Here is a 20,703-nt window from a genome sequence, read left to right as displayed (position 1 = left end):
GGAAAACAAACAGAACAAAAGCTAGGGAGAAAAGGGTCACCTCCTAGCGATCCCTAAAAGCTTTCCTTAAACTGCTGTGCCCATGTGCATACCCTAAGGGTGGATATGCACATGCCCTCGTGCCTAAAAACAAAACACCCTGGGCAAACCCTAAGCAGCAGGGAAAAGGGAAGAGGCTACCTGCTTCTTCAAACCAGGAGGAAGCAAGCGTCTCCCTAGAGGACTAGATAAAACACACAAAGGGAAATGAAGGATGACTTATCTTGAGCATAGCTGGAGCAGACGATCCACAACAAATCAAGAGCTCCCAGGAAAGAACTATAACCCTCACAGGCCACTGGGGGAAGGAGGGATAAATAGCCTCACTAACAATGAAACCCAGTACACCTGAGGGAAGGTGGATCCAGCTCAAACCCAAACCAAAACAAACCAAGAAGTCAGACATGTGCAGCCAGTCTGACAGATCTCCGCACATTCACAGGGCAAGGCGTGACCGTTACATGTGCACTTGGTAGCTGAAGACATCTGTGTTGGTCCCGTGTTCATATGTGCCCGCATTGCCGAGAAAAATTACATTTAAATATATGCAAATAAGCATCTAGGAGCAACAATTCAGAACCCCATTCACTCAGATATTAAAGGATTTTCCAAGATTTTGAGATCGATGACCTATCCTCAGGATCAGATCTGCGGAGATAAAACAGTTGTAACCTGTTCCACTCAGCTGTTTGAGGAGGCCACAGCACTCCACTTAGCACCGTCGCCTCCTTGTAGCTTACCAAGCACAGTGCCATTCACTGAATAGTGGCTGCGCTTGGTATTGGAGTTAAGCCCCAATTCACTTGAATGGGACTGAGCTGCGCCTAGGCCATGTGATGAATGTGATATTACTGGCCTAGGAAGGAGGTTGTAATGCTCAATGAAGAGCCACAGCCTCCTCAACCAGCTGATCAGGAGAGCCGGGTGTCGGACCCCGCCAATCCGACATTGATGACCTATCTTGAGATAAGGTCATGAGTTTTAAAATCTCAGAGAACCCCATTAAGGCCAATAAATATTAAAGTAAAGGCGATCCCTTTAATTCAATTATTGGCAAGCCATACATTTTTGGGCATTATGTACAAGAACCCTGGGTCTAGATGGGAGTAATTAACACTATTTCAACTTATGGAGTTACACACATCTTAATTATTCCAATGTGGCAGCATAATAAAAGAATTAGAATTCATTGAAAATTTGCTTCACTGTTTATATATTGTAAGGCTTTCATCCAATAAAGTGAGACCAGGACATACCACATGTATGTAATTAACGTAATTATAGACTATTACCACAATAACTTACTCTATATACACTTCATATACACACACTGCAAAAAAAAAATGAAAAAAAAAAAAAAAAAAAAAAAAAACTGCTACCAGAAAAGGTGAGAAAACATTTTTTTCTAGAGTTTCATAAAATTGATTGTGGATCTCCACTGAAACTAAATTTGGTTGCAAACTTGCAATCATGGATCAGAAATGCCATGAAAGATTCTTTACTTATCATGTAATGTGTTAAAATCGCCATGCCAAATGACCTAAAAATGACCAAAATTTACTACAAAACTTAACCGGACTGAAATCAACCCATACTAGTTCCGATCCAAAATTACAGTCCCAGGGAATCGGCTCCAGGATGAAGTAGTTTCAAGGCAGTGTTTTGCAGACAGGGTTCCCTAGAACCTGGTCAAATTGTCCTCAGAAGGTAGAACCCGAGCCTCCATGACTATCCTAAATAAGATTTTACCCCAACTTGAGAAATGAGAAAGATAACCCAAAAAAGCTTGTCTACTTCGTACATTTTTTAGAATTAACCCAGGGACCCCACTTTTATTCAAAAGATCTGACCACAGAAAAGGTTAACATTTACTCAGTTGAAATAATATGTCCTATACCTTTTTCAAGACCTTCTTGCAAATCATCTTATGCAGGTTATACCAGGACCAAAATAGATTTCCACAGTCAATCACTATGGACTCTGGGCTATGAGACCGATAAATTTTAAACACTGTACATCATTCCAGCTCCTCAACCTTAAAGAGGACCTTTCACCGATTCTTACCCTATGAACTAACTATACAGACATGTGGAGCGGCGCCCGGGGATCTCACTGCACTTACTATTATCCCCGGGCGCCGCTCCGTTCTGCCGCTATGCCCTCCGGTATCTCCGCTCACTAAGTTATAGTAGGCGGAGATACCAGTCCCTAAGTTATGGTAGGCGGAGTCTGCCCTAGCGCTGGCCAATCGCAGCGCAGAGCTCACAGCCTGGGAGGTTCTTTTCTCCCAGGCTGTGAGCTCTGCAATGCGATTGGCCAGCGCTACAGAAGAACAAGGGCAGACTCCGCCTACCATAACTTAGGGAACGGAGATACCGGAGGGCATAGCGGCAGAACGGAGCGGCGCCCGGGGATAACAGTAAGTGCAGTGAGATCCCCGGGTGCTGCTCTCCATGTCTGTATAGTTAGTTCATAGGGTAAGAATCGGTGAAAGGTCCTCTTTAATTCACCAGCTCAGTCATAATTCTCAATTCTCTTTTCTGGAAAGGTTCTTCATAAATCTCTTCAATAAATTCAAAGTGGCTTCCACCATTTGTGATTTGTTTAGAGCACAGCGAGCGAAGGAAACAGGAAATTTGTAGGGCTGCTTTATTTGTATGGGTATGTAAGGCCGGTGGACCGCCATAGCACATGATGAATATACTATAAGCCTCTATTTGGCAGACGGGTTTTTTGTAATGGAATATCAATGACAGTTCTGTAGACTTAAAAAAAAGCTTTTAACTAGAAGGTCAGTAAATCAAACCTCAGTTGTCCTTGTTTAGAGCGGAACAAAGTGCGACACTTCCATCATTTTATACATCGACTTAAGTCTACTCTCAGTGGACAGCTGCATGATATATGGCACTGAGCGTCACAAGTGCTGATTTGATGGAAGATGTGATAGGAAACTATCATTGTTTGGACTTTTGGATCAAGTGACCATAAGTCCAGCCAGGGACATAACTATTGAGGATGCAGAGACACAGCCGGCCATGGCCCCTAAAAGGTCTCAGATGTCCATCTTCCATATAAGAAGATATTAGTGTCATAAATGTGCCATGGTATTTGGGATGGCAATAATTTTTTGTCATCTTTGGCATATCCTGTGGATATTCCATTACCGGTGCCCACACACCTTCAAAAGCAGTTGGCCAAACAATCGTTGATCTGAGAGTTCTCCCTTTTGACTCTTTTCGACCCCACACACAAATAGTTTGGATGTGTTTTCAGTGGGGAGAAAAGAGTCTAGCTTATCTCCTGGAATTAAAAAGCATGCGACGAAAAATTAAGTTTTCCTGATCCTTCTCATCTCCCATATCATATGTCGGGGGAGAGTTGGGAGATCTACATACACTTTCGATTTTGGCAGTTTTGGAGGACAATACACTAATATTTATGAGGGTTTTAGGATAGCTATACCCCTTTAAGTCCTCTTCCCACTTATAAGATTTAAAAGGGTTGTGCAGGGGTTTTATATTGATGACCTATCCTCAGCTTAGGTCATCAATATCTGATCAGTGGGGCTCGGACACCCGGGACCCCTGCCGATCAGCTGTTTGAAGAGGTGGCGATACACCATGTATGTGCGATAGAAAAAAGCACCAGCCTATGTGTGCTCCCACGGTCCTGGCTACCTGAGATGCCGGCCCTTTTTCCTGGAGTGTGCAGGCACGGCCACCGCTGCTGGATTGCAGGGTGGTCATAACCATGGAAATGAGCAGTGTATAATGTGATGGAAAAATGATCCAGCCAGCAAAGGAGACAATATGGACAATCACAATACTGTAAGTGACTTGTATTAACTTTCTCTACATGATAAATGTCATTGGCTAAAGTGACAAAACCCCTTTAATGCAACATACTGCCGTAACTGCTAAACAACTCTTTTTTAATAAAATGTTGGAACCCAGCTGAGAGAAGTTTGAGGTTTAAGTGTTCAATTGTGCAACTTTTTTCATTGCTCCAATGCCCCAAATAGAACGAACAAAAGCCACTTTGCAGATAGCCTTGATTAAAACTCTACAGTTTTCTGTATACTGGAAACAAATCCTGTCCAGCCTTATCCTGCAGTCATACTCCAATCTCGCTCCTTCTTCTTGCCAACCTGTTGACAGTATAAGAGGAGACTGATGGAAGTAATGCTTGAACCATCAAAACACATACTGTAGGTTGAATGGGAACTGTATACAGAAAACGGTAGGTGACATTTAAAAAAAAAGACTGTTTGCAGAGATGCTTCTTTTTAATATTAGACACCCTGGAAAAATATACAAAACAATGCAAACCCTAATAAGTGAACTGCATAACCGTTAGATACAAATTGCATCTATCATGGCGACCCCTAGCAGCAAAACATTGCACGTCGAAATATTTGTTTTTGGTCTTATAGCTTCAGTTTAGCAAAGTGCACAATACATAGGTGGATGCACCACAGCATAACGGTGTAGTCTATACACATAGCAACGGTGCCTTTATATTGTCCAACTCCACCATCGCCTATAATCTATATATATATATATACACACACAGGTGAAACTCGAAAAATTAGAATATCGTGCAAAAGTCCATTTATTTCAGTAATGCACATTAAAAGGAATTGCATTAATGCAGCTTAAAATTAGAATTTTGTGAAAAGGTTCCATATTCTAGGCTCAAAGTGTCGCCCTCTACTCCGCTAATTAATCCATACCCCCTGAGCAAAGGGGACCTCAAAATGGTGACTTTGGGGTTTCATAAGCTATAAGTCATAATCATCCAAAATTATAACAAATAAAGGCTTGAAATATCTCACTCTGCATGTAATGAGTCTCATCTGTTAGTTTCACCTTTTAAGTTGCATTACTGAAATAAATGGACTTTGCACGATATTCGAATTTTTCGAGTTTTACCTGTTTGTCTGTACAATGAAACTGGAGCTCCAGACTATACACAGTGTCCGAGCTCTTCCAATGGCTCAGTGAAGATGGTACATGGCTGCTTCAAGTACCTGAAGGCATAAAATGACACAAGGAACAAGACTAAACACATCCCTTCCAGGATAGGAATCTACAATTAAACCCCGTAAAGAGTCTTGAACAGAGTGTCAGGAGTTTTACTCACAAGGCACGGCATGGCGATAAAGATTATCTCGGATTATTTGCTGCAGTTCATGATCGGGGGATGCTTTCTGGAACCTCTGGTTTAGATAATGCCTCAGGTCCTTGTTCAGACGACTTCCTAAAAAAAATTAAAAAAAATAAACGGCAGAGGTGTTAATGACAACAAAATACCAAAAATTATTTATTATTTTAGATTTGTAATAAACCATATTAAAGCACTAAAATTTCACAGTCATTAAAGGGGATGTGCAGTTTTCTGATATTGATGACTTTTAGCCTCATAAAAACGGACAACACCTTTAAAGTTGCTGAAATAACTGTAGCGGGCGGCTAAGTGCTCCCATAAACAAGTGAGTACGTGGGTACAGGTTATAACAAGTTATACCCTAGCCACAGGATAGGGGATAACTATAAGATCGGTGGGGGTCCGACTGCTGGGAGAATACCCCATACCACACAATGAATGGTGCAGCTGGTCGAGTACAAGATGTGCTGCTCCAATCATTCTCTATGGGACTGCCAAAAATAGACGAATACAGTGCATAGAAGATGACGGGAGCAGTACGGCGCATGCTCAACCATCTGCTCCATTCATTTCTGGGTATGTGACCCCCATTGCTATGATTGATGGGGGTTCCAGTGATTAGACACCCCCACACACTAATAAAATAGTAAGGGGCAACTTGTTATAACCAGAATATTCCTTTAAATAGCCGCCACAAGAGGGCGCTAACGTATACATATTTATCCTGCTCAAGTTGAAGTCAAGCAGCCCGCTCCCCTAGCTGCCATTAAAAAGGTTTTCCGAGATTTGTATACTGATGACCTATCCTTGGGATAGGTCATCAGTATCTGATCGGTGGGGGTCCAACACCGATCAGCTGTTTGAGAAGGCACCGGCACTCCTGTGATGCTTTTCTTAGGCCAGTGACGACACGTTGATCTGCAATGTGGCGTTGACTTGAATGGGGATGAGCTGCAATACCAAAAACACAGCCGCTATACAATGCATGGCGCTGTGCTTGGTGAGCTGCGAGAAGACAGGGGGCGCTCACAGGAGCACAGGTGCCTTCGCAAACAGCTGATCGGGATGGGGGGCCCCACTGGTCAGAGACACTGATGACCTATCCAGAGAGTAGGTCATCAGTTAACAAATCCTGTGGTTTGACAAGTCTCTATGGTTGACTTACCAGAAACTCATCCCATTTTTGGGACACCCCATACAATTCATGGGAATGGGACAGTTTGCTCTGGATCTCTTATACACAGTACGTTGTCTCTGGTTGCAGCTATGCAAAATACCCTGTTTCAAGTAGAACACTTCAGTATGAAATAGTCTTTTAAGAAGAGGAAAAATTTGATCAAATGGAGCCTTTAATTACAATACACCCGGCAGAAAGACTCTCTTAAAAGCACTGGAAACATTATATAGTTCAGTGAAAGAGAGATAAAAAGTTACACAAGTTCTGCAAATTCAGCAAATTAGAGTGTACACTGTAAGTGCGAGGTAATGTTCCTGCTATGTATGTACATTTATAATAGGAGACACCGATGACACTGCGATAGCGCATGCATCTGGAGAAAATGTGATCATCTACTTAACACAGAATAAAAATGAACCTTTGAAATTTAGACCTCCTGTCTTGTCATAAAAAAAGATATAAACCCAGCAAACGCTCCAGATTTTAAAGGGGCTGTCTGCTTTTAACAGTCCATACAATGATAAGTTGAATATAGAGTGTCTCCTTGGCGACCTCAATAAGAATGCAATAAGTTCAATTTCCTTACAGCACCGCCACTGTCCGAATGAAGTATGACATATCTCCCACTGAAATCAATGGGCTCTTTGGGTAACGTGTGGACACGTTGGGTCCTCCATTGTGAGACGCTGTCAGCTAATTGACTAACATAGGATGCAAGCAGGGAAAATTAATAGATTTATGAACAATCTTTTGTATAGATTTCCAAGGTCAGAGACATTTTTATATATTTTATTATTGAATATTAATTTGTATGACGTTGTTGGCAATTTTTGCTTATTTTAAGAAGGATCACGGAGTTAATCTGGGGGCAAATATAACCATCATAAAGTAATTGTATGACTGGGGTCTTCAAGTGTGAATTAGTAGCTGCTGGGTGCTGGTTCGGGACCTCGGTGCCACAGGACCAATCACATCCCAGAAGAGAGAAATATAAAAGGGGCATCAGAGTGTCATGACAGTGACAGAAATAACATTTTGGACCTAATGGTCCTTCTTCAGGCTTGGATAATAAGGAGGAGTATGTGACAACTCCACCCACGCAGATGCTTACAGTACTAGAAGCGCTGTAGGGTGACATCCTAGCAGTGAAATCTAAGCAGTTTTCACTTCTGGTATGCCACCCCCCTTGTGTTCCTAGTACTGTGGTCAAAATGGACAAGAGATAAACGAGAATATACAAGAGCACATTAAGGGTAGAGCTTTCAACATTTTCCAATACTGAGAAGAGGAACCTGCAAAAACCTGCAAAAATCAAAATGGGCATCTTGGTGCTGGTTGATGCTAACAGACCACCCCATTTGTAGATAGGAAAAGCTGGACCGTGTCCCAATTCTTCACCCACCCATTCATTAAAGAATTGACCCTCAGGCAGTTCCCCTTTCCTGTATTTTCTACCGATGTGAAGCCTTAGAGATTGAGTCACACCCTCAAATGGGAAGAATAATGCACTAGGACACCTGCTCCATGGGTCCAAAAGTAGACACGAGAGCAGCTTCTTTGGAGTGGACACTTCTATCTAACACTTGCCCACATCTTCATTGTGTCTATCAAACCTGATAAGAGGAGAGGAACTCTGCCAAAACTAAGAACTCTCCATAACCATTCTATGACCCAACACTGCAAAAGATACAGGACAGGCAGGGGTATAGCTATAGAGATACAATGTTAGAAGCCGAATCCAGACCCAGACTCTATGGATGCCGAAAGGCTCCTCTGCACTGATTTTACATTGGGGCCCAGGAGCTTCATTATACCCCTCTGAAGACAGAAGTGTACAATCTATTCTGGAGTAATATGGGAAGGGGTTATTGCCATCAATAAATCCTCATAATCTTACTTGTGATCACAATTTACTAACCCTGATTGAGCCATTCTCATGGGCCTTGAATGCCAGTGGTTGATATATGCCAAGCAGCATGGCCACAACAATCATGGCATCGGCTGGTTCCAAGAATCATCCACCAGGCCTCTGTTCTTTTGCAGAAACCGATGTCCACCACACTAGGCTTTAGTAATACCCTGCTTTTACATGGAATAAAGATCTATTTTATTAACGTAGCCTGGTTCTCCTTGCAGTAACCTTTATTCAGCCGCGTCTCTCATTCAATGCTGCATTAACGGGGAAAAAAAAAATGCATCTGTTCTTCAGCAATCTATCTGCAGCCTCGTTAAAGATCACAAAATACCTAAGAACTAGGGAAATGCGTGATCACTGGAAATAAGCCAGCATCCCAAGCGAGGCCACGCAACATCCAGATAATAGTTTGATTACTGCATACATTGCAGAGCTCCTGTAATATCATTAGGGAAATATTATTTGTGACCTTAATGGCATTCATGGAGGCGTTTGGTGAAACTGACCTAATATTGTAAACCGCGTGTCAAATTATGGAAATGTGTTCTGCTGGGTGTAATTGAGTGAAACCGACCTCTCACGGGAATAAGACAATGTTGTTGGGGAGAATGGGCAAATATTTCCCCGCGTTTGCTGAATTTTAAAGTGTTACCTTAGGAAATGCTGCCTATCACAGTCGTTCAGCATACTAATTTCACATATAAATGCACTAAACAGTTCAAACAGGTATTGGTTGACTCAGGATATATGCTCTCATCCAGGAGAGAGACTGCTGCCTCTTTAGTGCCAACGAGTGGAGGCAGTAGCTACCCTTTAAGTCAATGTTTGAGGATTTAGCAAGCAACATGACTTAAAATCAGGGGTGCACCTAGCCTTTCTGTGAAAACTGAAACGGCGCCCCCCCCCCCCATGCCAATTTCTTAACCTAACCCCTTTGCCACAATGAAAGTGCTCATTGCCCATGGCCCTTCTGCTGCCTCCCTCTTTCCCCTACCTGGTGCTGCCTGAGGCGATCGCCTCACCTGGCCTCATTGGTGGTGCACCCCTGCTTGAAATATAATCTATATCCAAATCTTTCCCATGAAGAATAGGACAACTATATGCAGACAGCTGTTTCAGGGTTTTTGCCCCTTGTCAGTGCAGTTGCAGAGTCTTGCTCTGTACTGACTGGAAGCAAGAACCCCAAAAACAGCTGTCTGCCGACGGCCGTCATTTGCTTAAGGGAAGGACTCTGATGTGGCTAATATTCCAAGTCATGTTGCAAGGCCTGTTGGGTGGACACTGTCTTATAGTGTAGCTGATCCTTCCAGTAAGTGGCATTAAAGAAGCAGCTTTCAACTGCCTGGATAAGAGCTCATTTACATATCCCTTTTCCCAGGGAGCATTGCGTGATCCTTAAAGACAATTTTTGTTTATAATTGCATTTTACTAATTTTGGGCTAAAAATCATATTTTCAATTGGCCTTTATTAAAAATATTGAACTGTTCTGTCACAAAGGGTTAACTGTTTTTCTAACTTTCACTTTGTGCCGGTCATCTAATAAACCTTATCTCTAAACTACTAAGTGGACATAAACACCTAATTTAAGCCACATTCAGTAAGATAAGAAGTGAGCAATAATGAACGTTTATAATGTCAGAGAGCAGAGATAAGGAGCCCGTCACCTCCCCAACTGACGGAGAAGAAAGAAAATCCAGGAGGCTGCTACTAGAGCATCTCAGCTATGTACAGAGAAAAGGGCTCCATATTTTTCATAAAGACTGGTTGAAAAAAAGATTTTTAGCTCAAAATAAGTGCAATGCAATAATATATTTTTTTTTTAATTGCCCCCGAAGGTATACATAGCCTTTAAGACTCCCAACTGCTGTTCTCCAGACCTCAAAATGGTGTAAAAACAAAGAGGTGCAAAAGAAAATGAATCTAAAGTGACAAAATGGTTGACTAGATAAAAATGTTCTCAGTATAGAAACAGTATGGCTAAGGGTACTTTCATACTAGCGTTTTTCTTTTCCGGCATAGAGTTCCGTCACAGGGGCTCTATACCGGAAAATAACTGATCAGGCATATCCCCATGCATTCTGAATGGAGAGTAATCCATTCAGGATGAATCAGGATGTCTTCAGTTCAGTCATTTTGACTGATCAGGCAAAAGGGAAAACCATAGCATGCTACGGTTTTATCTCCGGCGAAAAAAACGGAAGACTTGCCTGAATGCCGGATCCAGCATTTTTTTCCATAGGAATGTATTACCGGAATGCCGGATCCGTCCTTCCAGTCTGCGCAAAAAGGTGAAAAAAGTAAAGGCCGGATGCGTTTTGCCGGATGACAACGGAAAGACGGATCCGGCATTTCAATGCATTTTTTGGACTGATCAGGCATTTTTAAGACTGATCCTGTCTTACTAATGCCAACAGTTGGCATACGTTTTGCCGGATCCGGCAGAATCTCTCTGCCGCAAGTGTGAAAGTAGCCTTAAATGGACATACTCTGTTTTGAGTAGTACAGGGCCTGAGGGTTGTCCTATTCTTCATGGGTAAGATTTTGGTTTAGGTTACCCGTATTTTTCGCCCCATAAGATGCACTTTTTCCTCCCCAAAAATGGGAGGAAAATGCCCCTGCGTCTTATGGGGCGAATGCTGACAGTTTGACATCGCTGGATGGCACTGTTATGGGGTGGGGGGTCTGTGGATGGCACATATATAACAGTGCCATCCACAGATCCCCCCTGTAACAGTGCCAGCCACAGATCTCCCCCCTGTAACAGTGTCCGTCATCCACAGATCCCCCCATAACAGTGTCCGTCATCCACAGATCCCCCCATAAGTGTCCGTCATCCACAGATCCCCCCATAAGTGTCCGTCATCCACAGATCCCCCCATAAGTGTCCGTCATCCACAGATCCCCCCATAAGTGTCCGTCATCCACAGATCCCCCCATAACAGTGTCCGTCATCCACAGATCCCCCCATAACAGTGTCTGTCATCCACAGATCCCCCATAACAGTGTCTGTCATCCACAGATCCCCCCATAACAGTGTCCATAATCCACAGATCCCCCCATAACAGTGTCCGTCATCCACAGATCCCCCCATAACAGTGTCCGTCATCCACAGATCCCCCCCATAACAGTGTCCGTCATCCACAGATCCCCCCCATAACAGTGTCCGTCATCCACAGACCACACACCATTAGTTCCAAACCCACCAAAAGCACACCTTTTGGTTAAAAATATTTATTTTCTTATTTTCCTCCCCAAAAACCTAGGTGCGTCTTATGGGCCGATGCGTCTTATAGGGCGAAAAATACGGTATATCCCATGGCATATTGCAAGGCTTGCTTATGGGTCAAACATTGACTTAGGGTAGATAGGGTAGATACAACATCCAGTAAGCGGCACTAAAGAGGAAGCTTTCTCTTAACTCGATCAAAGCCAGTTTATTTGCCCTGAGTCAACTGAAGGGTAGGTCATCAACATCCAAGTACTGGATAATCTCTATAGTAAATGTAGTGCAAAGCATGTACACCAGTTTCCTTGGAGCAAATATCTCTCAATGTGTAACATCTAGAAATGGACCAAGAAGGTGGTGCATAAGACAGGAAATGACCTTTTGGGGTCTTGGTGAATCCTTGTGTCATGCAACGCCCCTTTAGTCCATGTCTTAGTTATCATGCTGAGTATCGGCTTTACCCAGAGTGTTTCTTTAAAGGGGTTCTGCAGTTTGTTTTAACTGATCTGATTGAGAAGGCAGCGGCGCTCCAGCAGCGCCGGGGGCCTTCTTACTGTTTACCGCTGTCCCAGTGAGGTCACAACTAGTATCAACTGGCCTAGGCGCAGCTAAGCTCCGTTCACTTGAATGGAGCTTAACCGCGCCCAGGCCAGTTGATACTAGTCATGACGTCACTGGGCCAGCGGTAAACAGTGAGAAGGCCACGGCGCTGCTGGAGCGTCGCTGCCTTCTCAAACAGCTGATCGGCAGGGATCCCGGGTGTCGGACCCCCGCCGATCAGATGCTGACGATCTATCCAGAGGATAGATCATCAGTTTAAACAAACTGCAGAACCCCTTTAAGGATGAGCTCATTTTTATAGCAAAGGGCAAAGCTATTTGTGGGTTTCTGCTCTTACCACAGAGAAAGGCTCCCCAAGTTTGAAGCCAATCTACATCAGCAACATCATCCCTCTATTTCCATTAAGCAAATGACATTTTGTACCATTTTATCTTGGTCTGTGCTATTCTCATCCTGCAGCTGCCATCTACAAGTGATTACAAATAATGGGCCTATAAAACCCATCAATAATTGGAAGAGTCATGGGCAGTGACAACGGAGAGTGATTTACACAAGTCAAGTATCAGCGCAGCTGCCAATCCCTGGTTTCATTATCATTTCACCCATGGGATCAGTGATCAATCAAGAGAAATGATCATTTGTGCTAGAAAGACTAAAAAGAGATCTAAACAGAAAACAGAAGATCATTTCCATAATCCAAAACTCCGAAATAAAAAAAATAAAAGTTGGAAACAAATGTTTTAAACTAAACAGGTCATGCATGGTCTCAAATGGTAGATCATTCATGGTATTAAAGGCGTTAAACAGCTGTTTACTTATTTGAGCTAGAATACATTTTTTTCACTTCAGTTTATTAAAAATTTTCATCAGTTTTTGTCCTACAGGGTTAAGTTTCAGCCTAGCTGCAGTATCTTAACTTCAGTTTCACAATGAACTCATCATGTTGCTGTTCTGGCTATGTATACCCCTTATCTCTGAACTCCTGACAGCTCATAAACACACGTCATAGCTCAATTCTTATCAAACTGATAAGAATATAGCGTGAATGAATGTTTACATGCTTTTATGAGTTCAGAGATAAAGGCTATACAAAGCTGTCGGAACAGCAAAATGATGGGACTTGGTGTAAAATTGAAATGAAGATACTCTGCAGTTAGGCTGAAACCTAAAGGGGTATTCCAGTAATATTAAGGTTGGGTTCAAATCTACGGTTTCGGACAGAGGAACAGACTGCTGGAGTTTACCATATCCGGCACAGGCAGATACCACCGCGAACCGCTGGATCCGCATTCACTGTAGTAGGATCCGGCGGCGATCCGGCCGCTTACTGCCGTATCTATGCCGGCTTTCGGCAGGACAAAAAATGCTGCATGTAGGGCCGGCACGTACACCAGTTACAGTGAATTCCATCAGTTTGTTCCCCAGATGGAACAAACTGTCGGCAGTAAAGACGCAGATGTGAACCCAGTCTAAGTTAGTCCATATCCACATAGTAGTGGATAACTATTACAATGGTTGGAGTCTTACTGCTGGAACCTCCACTGATCACAAGAACAGGAGTCTGGTATCCTGTGAACAATTTTTTAAAGAAATTGAGAACCGCACTCTATTTGTTCCGATTAGGTGCCAATCAAGGGCTATAGATAGCCAATAAATATATAAGTAAATTTGAGGCACACAATATTTTGAGTTGCAAAAATGGGGCATTTATTCATTAGCATATAATGCTGTCATCCATAGGCCCAATCTTTTTCAAATTGTACACATATTTGGCAGAAACCGTACGTTTCGGTCGCGCAGGACCTTCATCTGCGGTTTTATCTGCTCAGACGGATGTGTGTAAGTGGGGCGCCCCACTTACACACATCCGTCTGAGCAGATAAAACCGCAGATGAAGGTCCTGCGCGACCGAAACGTACGGTTTCTGCCAAATATGTGTACAATTTGAAAAAGATTGGGCCTATGGATGACAGCATTATATGCTAATGAATAAATGCCCCATTTTTGCAACTCAAAATATTGTGTGCCTCAAATTTACTTATATATGGTATCCTGTGAAGCCCCACAAAATGAACAAGGCAGCTGTTTTCACACGAGCGAGTATTCCGAGCGGGTGCATTGCCTGATGCGAACGCATTGCGCCCGCACGGAATCCGGACCCATTCATTTCAATGGGGCTGTGTACATGTGCGTTGGTTTTCACGCGTCACTTGTGCGTTGCGTGAAAATCGCAGCATGTTCTATATTCTGCGATTTTCACGTAACGCTGGCCCCACAGAAGTGAATGGAGCTGCGTGAAAATCGCATTGCATCCGCAAGCAAGTGCACGCATGGTTGCTAAGAGATGTTGTTTGTATACATTCAGTTTTTTATCACGCGCGTGCAAAACGCATTAAATCGCATTGCACCTGCGCGATAAAAACTGAACGCGATCGCAGACCAAACTGAATGACATTGCCTGCGAAATTGCGCAGTTATTACTGAACGCATCCGCAATGCATCCGGAACTAATCCGGACACGCTCGTCTGCAAGGGGCCTTATAGAAATGAATAGTGTGGCCTTGACTGTCCGCTTCATTCATTTTGGGGGCTCTATGGGGTATGGGGCCCCTGTTCTCATGATCAATGAGGGTCCCAGCACTGGAGCGCTGTGTCCTCTTGATTGATGCCTGTTATCGAACCTCGCTGATCAGATATTGATGACCTTTCCTGAGGATAAGTCATCAATATTCCACTTCGAGAAAACCCCCTTAAAAAAATATCGTAGAGTAATTTATTTGTAAGCAGTGACATTTTGCAATCCAAATCAGGACCGACTATAATCCTGCAATAAAACCCCTCACAACGATCTACATTATAAGCAGAACCATATAATCCTATTGTTACCTCCTGGGAAATAACCTATCTCGTTTCCTTGCATGATAACTCTCATCATAAACAGTCTTTTTTAGAGCTACATTAGCTGACAGTCATTTGAGTCAGTTTCACTCAATAAATCTCACAGTACGTGCACAGTCTCGGGTCAGAATTAATTTGCCTGACATATACCAGTGATTCTCAGCACGGAGGCTGCCGTCTGTCCGAGTAGAGCACTCAAGACAAAAGATAGAGGACTTATCATTGAAGAGCTGGTGGTAGGATGTAGAGGTCTTCAGAATAATCTTTTACATGTGGAAAAAAATATGGTGGTTACCATCCATGAGACAGTGCACGTGGACACTTTTGAGAAGACCTTGATATTCCTCTTGCCTCCATGCAATACAAGAGCTGGTAAGGCTGCTTCAAGGCTTGTATTTGATGGACTTTGAAGGTGTAAATCATCACTTGACACATTTTCTGTTTTATAAGGATCTGAGGGTGTGTAAACAATTCTCTACCACTTGAACTCCAAGTCTTTGTGTGGTTTTAAGGATTGGATTTTAAGAGGTTTCTTATTTCGTTCGCAAACCACCATTTATGAGACGTGTAACGAGATCGTGAACGTTCACGATGCAACTCAACGGTAGGAAGACTATGTGGTTGCAAGAGGTCACATTCACATTAACTGAACGAACGGAAAAAAATAAATAAATGCAACTTACGTGGTGCTCTACTTTTCATCTTTTTAGTTGAAAATCTGCAAATTTTCTCGCTTCCCTACTGTCATCCAAGATGGCAGCACCACTTCTCAGACTGTAGCTCAAGACACTTCCTACTTGTCCAGAACTGATCACATGCTGGCCAATTCTAGGGAAGTAGAAAATGTCTACCACTGGGCTACCATACTCCCAGTATGCATCAGGCAGTCTGAGAAGCAGTGCGGCCATCTTGGATGACAGAAATGGAGCCCAGGAAGTGGCAGATCTGAGGCTAAAAAGATGAAGGAGGAGGGTGTCATGTTCTGTTTATTCCCCAGTTAATGTGAGTTTTGTTTCTTGAAATGGATGGTTGCTTTTACGGTCAGATATAAGAATGTCCAATTTTTTGATATGCCAACTTTTAAATTTGTACAAAATGCTACAATACACATAGTATTGCCACAATATCACTCCCCGTTTATAGGCTAATAAAGTACCTACCCCCAAGCCACCCTATATCATCCAAGAAACCTTACAGAATCCAGATCACACTTTTTAGAGCACACATCTCCGACAAAGTCCAAGTTGGACTATTGGGAGGTATGATAAAGCATTCAGTATGCTGTTTTGACATTGATCCAGTCATTGCTCCTCTCCACTTGCTGCTCCCGCCCCAAACACACAGGAAACGGCTTTGACTTCGCGCTCAGCCAATCACTGGCCTCAGCAGTCATCTGCTTTAGCCAGTGATTGGCGGAGATGGCAGTTGAAGCCATTTCCTGTTTGTCGATGCGGGAGCAGGAAGTGGAGAAGAGCAAGCACTGAAGCAGCATCAGAACAACAACTCATTCAGCCCTATCTGGGTTAATAGAACGAATCCTCTGTTCAGGCTCCCAAGAGAGAAGAGCAGCTACAACCAATGTCTCTCTTGCTCTGGAGGACCTGGTATGTCCATGTATTGTAATGGGCATCATGTAATGCTTTATTTATCCTGGAGTGGTGCTGCAGGGAAACTGAACACCCCCACAGATTACAACTGATTGCAGAGGGTCCCAGTCAGGAGAAAAAGGCGCTTTAATCTGTGCATTTACAGCAAATGAATCAAATAAGAAAATAAACAGCAGATGGCGCTATGCAGATTACCGTATACTGAATAAGTCATTTTTTTAATCGCATGCAATTACCACAATATTCAGATCTAGGTGCTGCTTTGAAAAATGTGTAATATTTTTTATGGGACAACCCCTTTACATTCCGGTCTGATTTTAATGACTTCCTGAAAATCTCCTAAATGTTATTTTTTTCTGCTTTCTCAGAACCGCCAAGTCCAACAGCTACTTGAACCCGGTCCCAGTAATTATTGTATTATCATATCAATATCATGAATGTAAATCAACAGGAATGATGCCTTCCTTCTGCCAAGCCGAATGTTGGCACGCATACCTGTCCGATGCCGCTGCCATGAAATATGTGCTGCGAGACGGCGACGTCTGAAAGATAAAGTTATTCCAATCGCAGATGTACACATCTGTTACCATGGCAGCAGCTGCTAAATTTACAGTGCGCCTGCTACCTAGTCCTAAATTAACATAATGAAACAGCCATAGGGCAGGAATCCAGCTGTTAAAAAATTAAAAATATGAATATAAGGATAATGGGTTAATTACTAAGTAGGCAATAGAGAGAATAACAAACCCCAATACGAGATGCCTTGGAGTGAAAACGCTCCTCCTGATAAAGCAGATCGCCGGGCACTAATTTAATTGCTGTGCTGCACCTGTTCCTGGCATCATTTGACGGAGGAGGGGGGGGGGGGGGGGATGCAAATTTAATGCATTGTCAGCTGTTAAAGTTTCATTTAAGTTACCACGCCAAAGTCAGACGTGCAATGTATACCTCCAAAATGACTCCGAAGTAACTAGGACACCCCTATCACAGAGTAGGTGGTGCTTTAATTTTTTTTAAAATAAAAAATAAAATACAATTAGCAGGGAACGGCCACATGCGATAGGTCTGATATGAAGGAATTTCACAGCAGCAAAACCTGCACCAAATGGCCCCACAGAAACGCTGCTGCTTTGCCACCGATTTCACTTTTTGCATTGCTCTATGGAAAATGCAGTGGCTGGTTTCGGGGTGGCTCCAACACTACGCTAGGTCCTCGGGACACTTCGAGGTGTCGCTACATGTTGCTGCCCCCCCGGAAGGTATTTTAAGGCGTGGCGCACCCCTATGGGGAAAAAGGTCCAGAGTGTCAGGGTCTGCAGGGAACCAGTGTGCTTCTTTACTGGAAGAACTCAAGTGCAGAACAATACAGGCAAGGCAAAGGGCTAGCTTCTCCAAACTCCTCCCAGGCAGAAGAAAGTTTCATGCTAAGGAAAGGCCTGAGATAGCTGTCCCTCTCTCTCTCGGAAGGATGGCTCCCTGGTCACCCAGGATCTGTGGCAGAGTATCCTCATTTCACCATCTTTTGGTCACTTATGCAGCCTGGCAAAGTCTCTCCCACTAAGCACTGGTCCGACTGAGTCTCTTCTACTAAACACTGGTCCCTAGGGGCGCTGACTGCTCTCCTTATATACAGAAGTGGGGAGTAGAGAAGCACAGCCTAAACAGAAACATTGTTACAATTTATATTGTGTAGACCTTTATAGAGCGTCAATGCAAATCTATGGAAATGAATAAGCATTTGTTTTTCCAGACATAATCAACAGAGCTAAACCAGACAGTCAGAAGGTCGGGGTGTCTGGTTTTTTTCCCCTCAAAAACTTTGCATAGGTAAAAAGTCATAAAGTCTGTCAGTATTAGTTGGCTGTGCATTAACCCTTTTCAAAGTGCAGTGCAGCTACAGTGTAAAATACCAGTGCACATGACCATGATATATTACAATATATAGATGCAATTCAAAAATATGAATAAATGCAGGATAAATGTGGAAGTTAACCCTTGAAAGTGCAATAAAGTAGGTAGTTGATGGCTTTATATAGTAGCAATAAGGCAAATGAGCACAGTCCAAAGCACAACTCCAGGGCACTACAAAAAGGGGTATAAGAGGTATCACCCAGGAAAAGAGAACAGTCTCACTAGTGCCACTTTTTGGAAGTGGCTCCTTGCGAATCAAAGTCCGACTATTTAACAAGCCTTGAGACATCATAAGGGAAAACTACCAAGTCAGCCACTTCCAAAAGGTGGTGCTGGAGAGATGGTTCTCTTTTCCTGCAAGATTGTGGTAATGCTCCATGCAAAAATAATATGCAAACAGGTATCTCAGATTTTAAAAGGAAAAATAGGTTACACGTACCCTTCAATATTTGAGAATGGAAAGGAGTCAAAACCTGCCCCCCCTCTCCAAGATCTGCATGTTATTTTTTGTGCTGCATAAGGACAATGCTTGTAATGATGTCATAATGCATGAAGAATGCACACAGTGATGGCAGAACACATGGATAGTTCAACCACTGATGTCACAGTACAGGGATACTCCACACAGTGGTGTCACAGTGCAGGGATAATTTACACAAAGTCACAGTAAAGGGATGATGCACCCAGTGATTAAAAAAAACAAACAAGCATAATGCACATAGTGATGTCACATTACAGGTATAATACAGCCAGTGATGTCACAGTAAAGGGATAATGCACATAGTGATGTCACAATATGGGGATAACGCACAGATTGAATTACAGTGCAAAGACGAGACAGCACAAGGATAATGCAGCCAGTGATGTCACAGTAGGGGAGAATGCAGCCAGTGATGTCACAGTGCAGGTATAATGCAGCCAGTGATGTCACAGTGCAGGTATAATGCACACAGTGATGTCACAGTACAGGTATAATGCAGTCAGTGATGTCATAGTACAGGTATAATGCAGTCAGTGATGTCACAGGGCAGGTATAATGCAGTCAGTGATGTCACAGTACAGGTATAATGCAGTCAGTGATGTCACAGTACAGGTATAATGCAGTCAGTGATGTCACAGTGCAGGTATAATGCAGCCAGTGATGTCACAGTGCAGGTATAATGCAGCCAGTAATGTCACAGAACAGGTATAATGCAGCCAGTGATGTCACAGGGAAGGTATAATGCACACAGTGATGTCACAGTACAGGTATAATGCACACAGTGATGTCACAGTACAGGTATAATGCAGTCAGTGATGTCACAGTGCAGGTATAATGCAGCCAGTGATGTCACAGTACAGGTATAATGCAGCCAGTGATGTCACAGTGCCGGTATAATGCACACAGTGATGTCACAGTACAGGTATAATGCACACAGTGATGTCACAGGGCAGGTATAATGCACCCAGTGATGTCACAGAACAGGTACAATGCACACAGTGATGTCACAGTACAGGTACAATGCACACAGTGATGTCACAGTACAGGTATAATGCACACAGGGATGTCACAGTACAGGTATAATGCAGTCAGTGATGTCACAGGGCAGGTATAATGCACACACTGATGTCACAGTACAGGTACAATGCAGGCAGTGATGTCACAGTAAGGGATAATGCACCCAGTGCTAACAATACAAGAATAATGCACACATTGATGTCACAATATGGGGATAACACAGAAAATCGGAGTCTCACTTCCTTCTGGAATTCGCGCCCCCACCTATCCCTTGGTTGAACTTGAAGGAATGCACACAGTTATAGCACAAAAATAATGCATACAAAAATGTCACCCCATAAAAGATGATATCACATCACAGTAAAAGAACACAATGAGGTCACAATACTGTAAAAAGGCAGAGACCGCGGTACAGCAGTCATGCAAGTCCGTAGAAAACAACCACGGGACTTCACAAGCAAAACTTCTAAAATATTCATTTTGCAATGTTCTCTCACAGATTTCTCTAAGGCCTTGTTCACACAAAGTTTTTTTTGCAAGTGTACGGGCCGTTTTTTTGTGTTCCGTATACGGAACCATTCATTTCAATGGCACCGCAAAAAAACGGAATGTACTCCGTATGCATTCCGTTTTTACGTATTTCCGTTCCGTTGAAAGATAGAACATGTCCTATTATTGCCCCCAAATCACGTTCCGTGGCTCCA

The 20,703-nt window shown here is 43.1% G+C and overlaps 1 protein-coding gene across 7 annotated transcripts in view; it reads right to left on the bottom strand.

The window, feature by feature from the left end:
* Positions 1–20,703, bottom strand: part of MAGI1 (membrane associated guanylate kinase, WW and PDZ domain containing 1) — a 465,776-nt gene that overhangs the window by 252,071 nt on the left and 193,002 nt on the right. For all 7 annotated transcript variants that reach the window (XM_040407608.1, XM_040407611.1, XM_040407609.1 and 4 more), the window contains exon 2: positions 5,182–5,298. In XM_040407608.1, the coding sequence (XP_040263542.1) occupies positions 5,182–5,298 (117 nt within the window). The remainder of the gene's footprint in view (positions 1–5,181; positions 5,299–20,703) is intronic.

Source organism: Bufo bufo, chromosome 9, assembly GCF_905171765.1.
Source record: "Bufo bufo chromosome 9, aBufBuf1.1, whole genome shotgun sequence".
Classification (NCBI taxonomy): Eukaryota; Metazoa; Chordata; class Amphibia; order Anura; family Bufonidae; genus Bufo; species Bufo bufo.
This window is presented reverse-complemented; position numbering and strand designations above follow the sequence as displayed.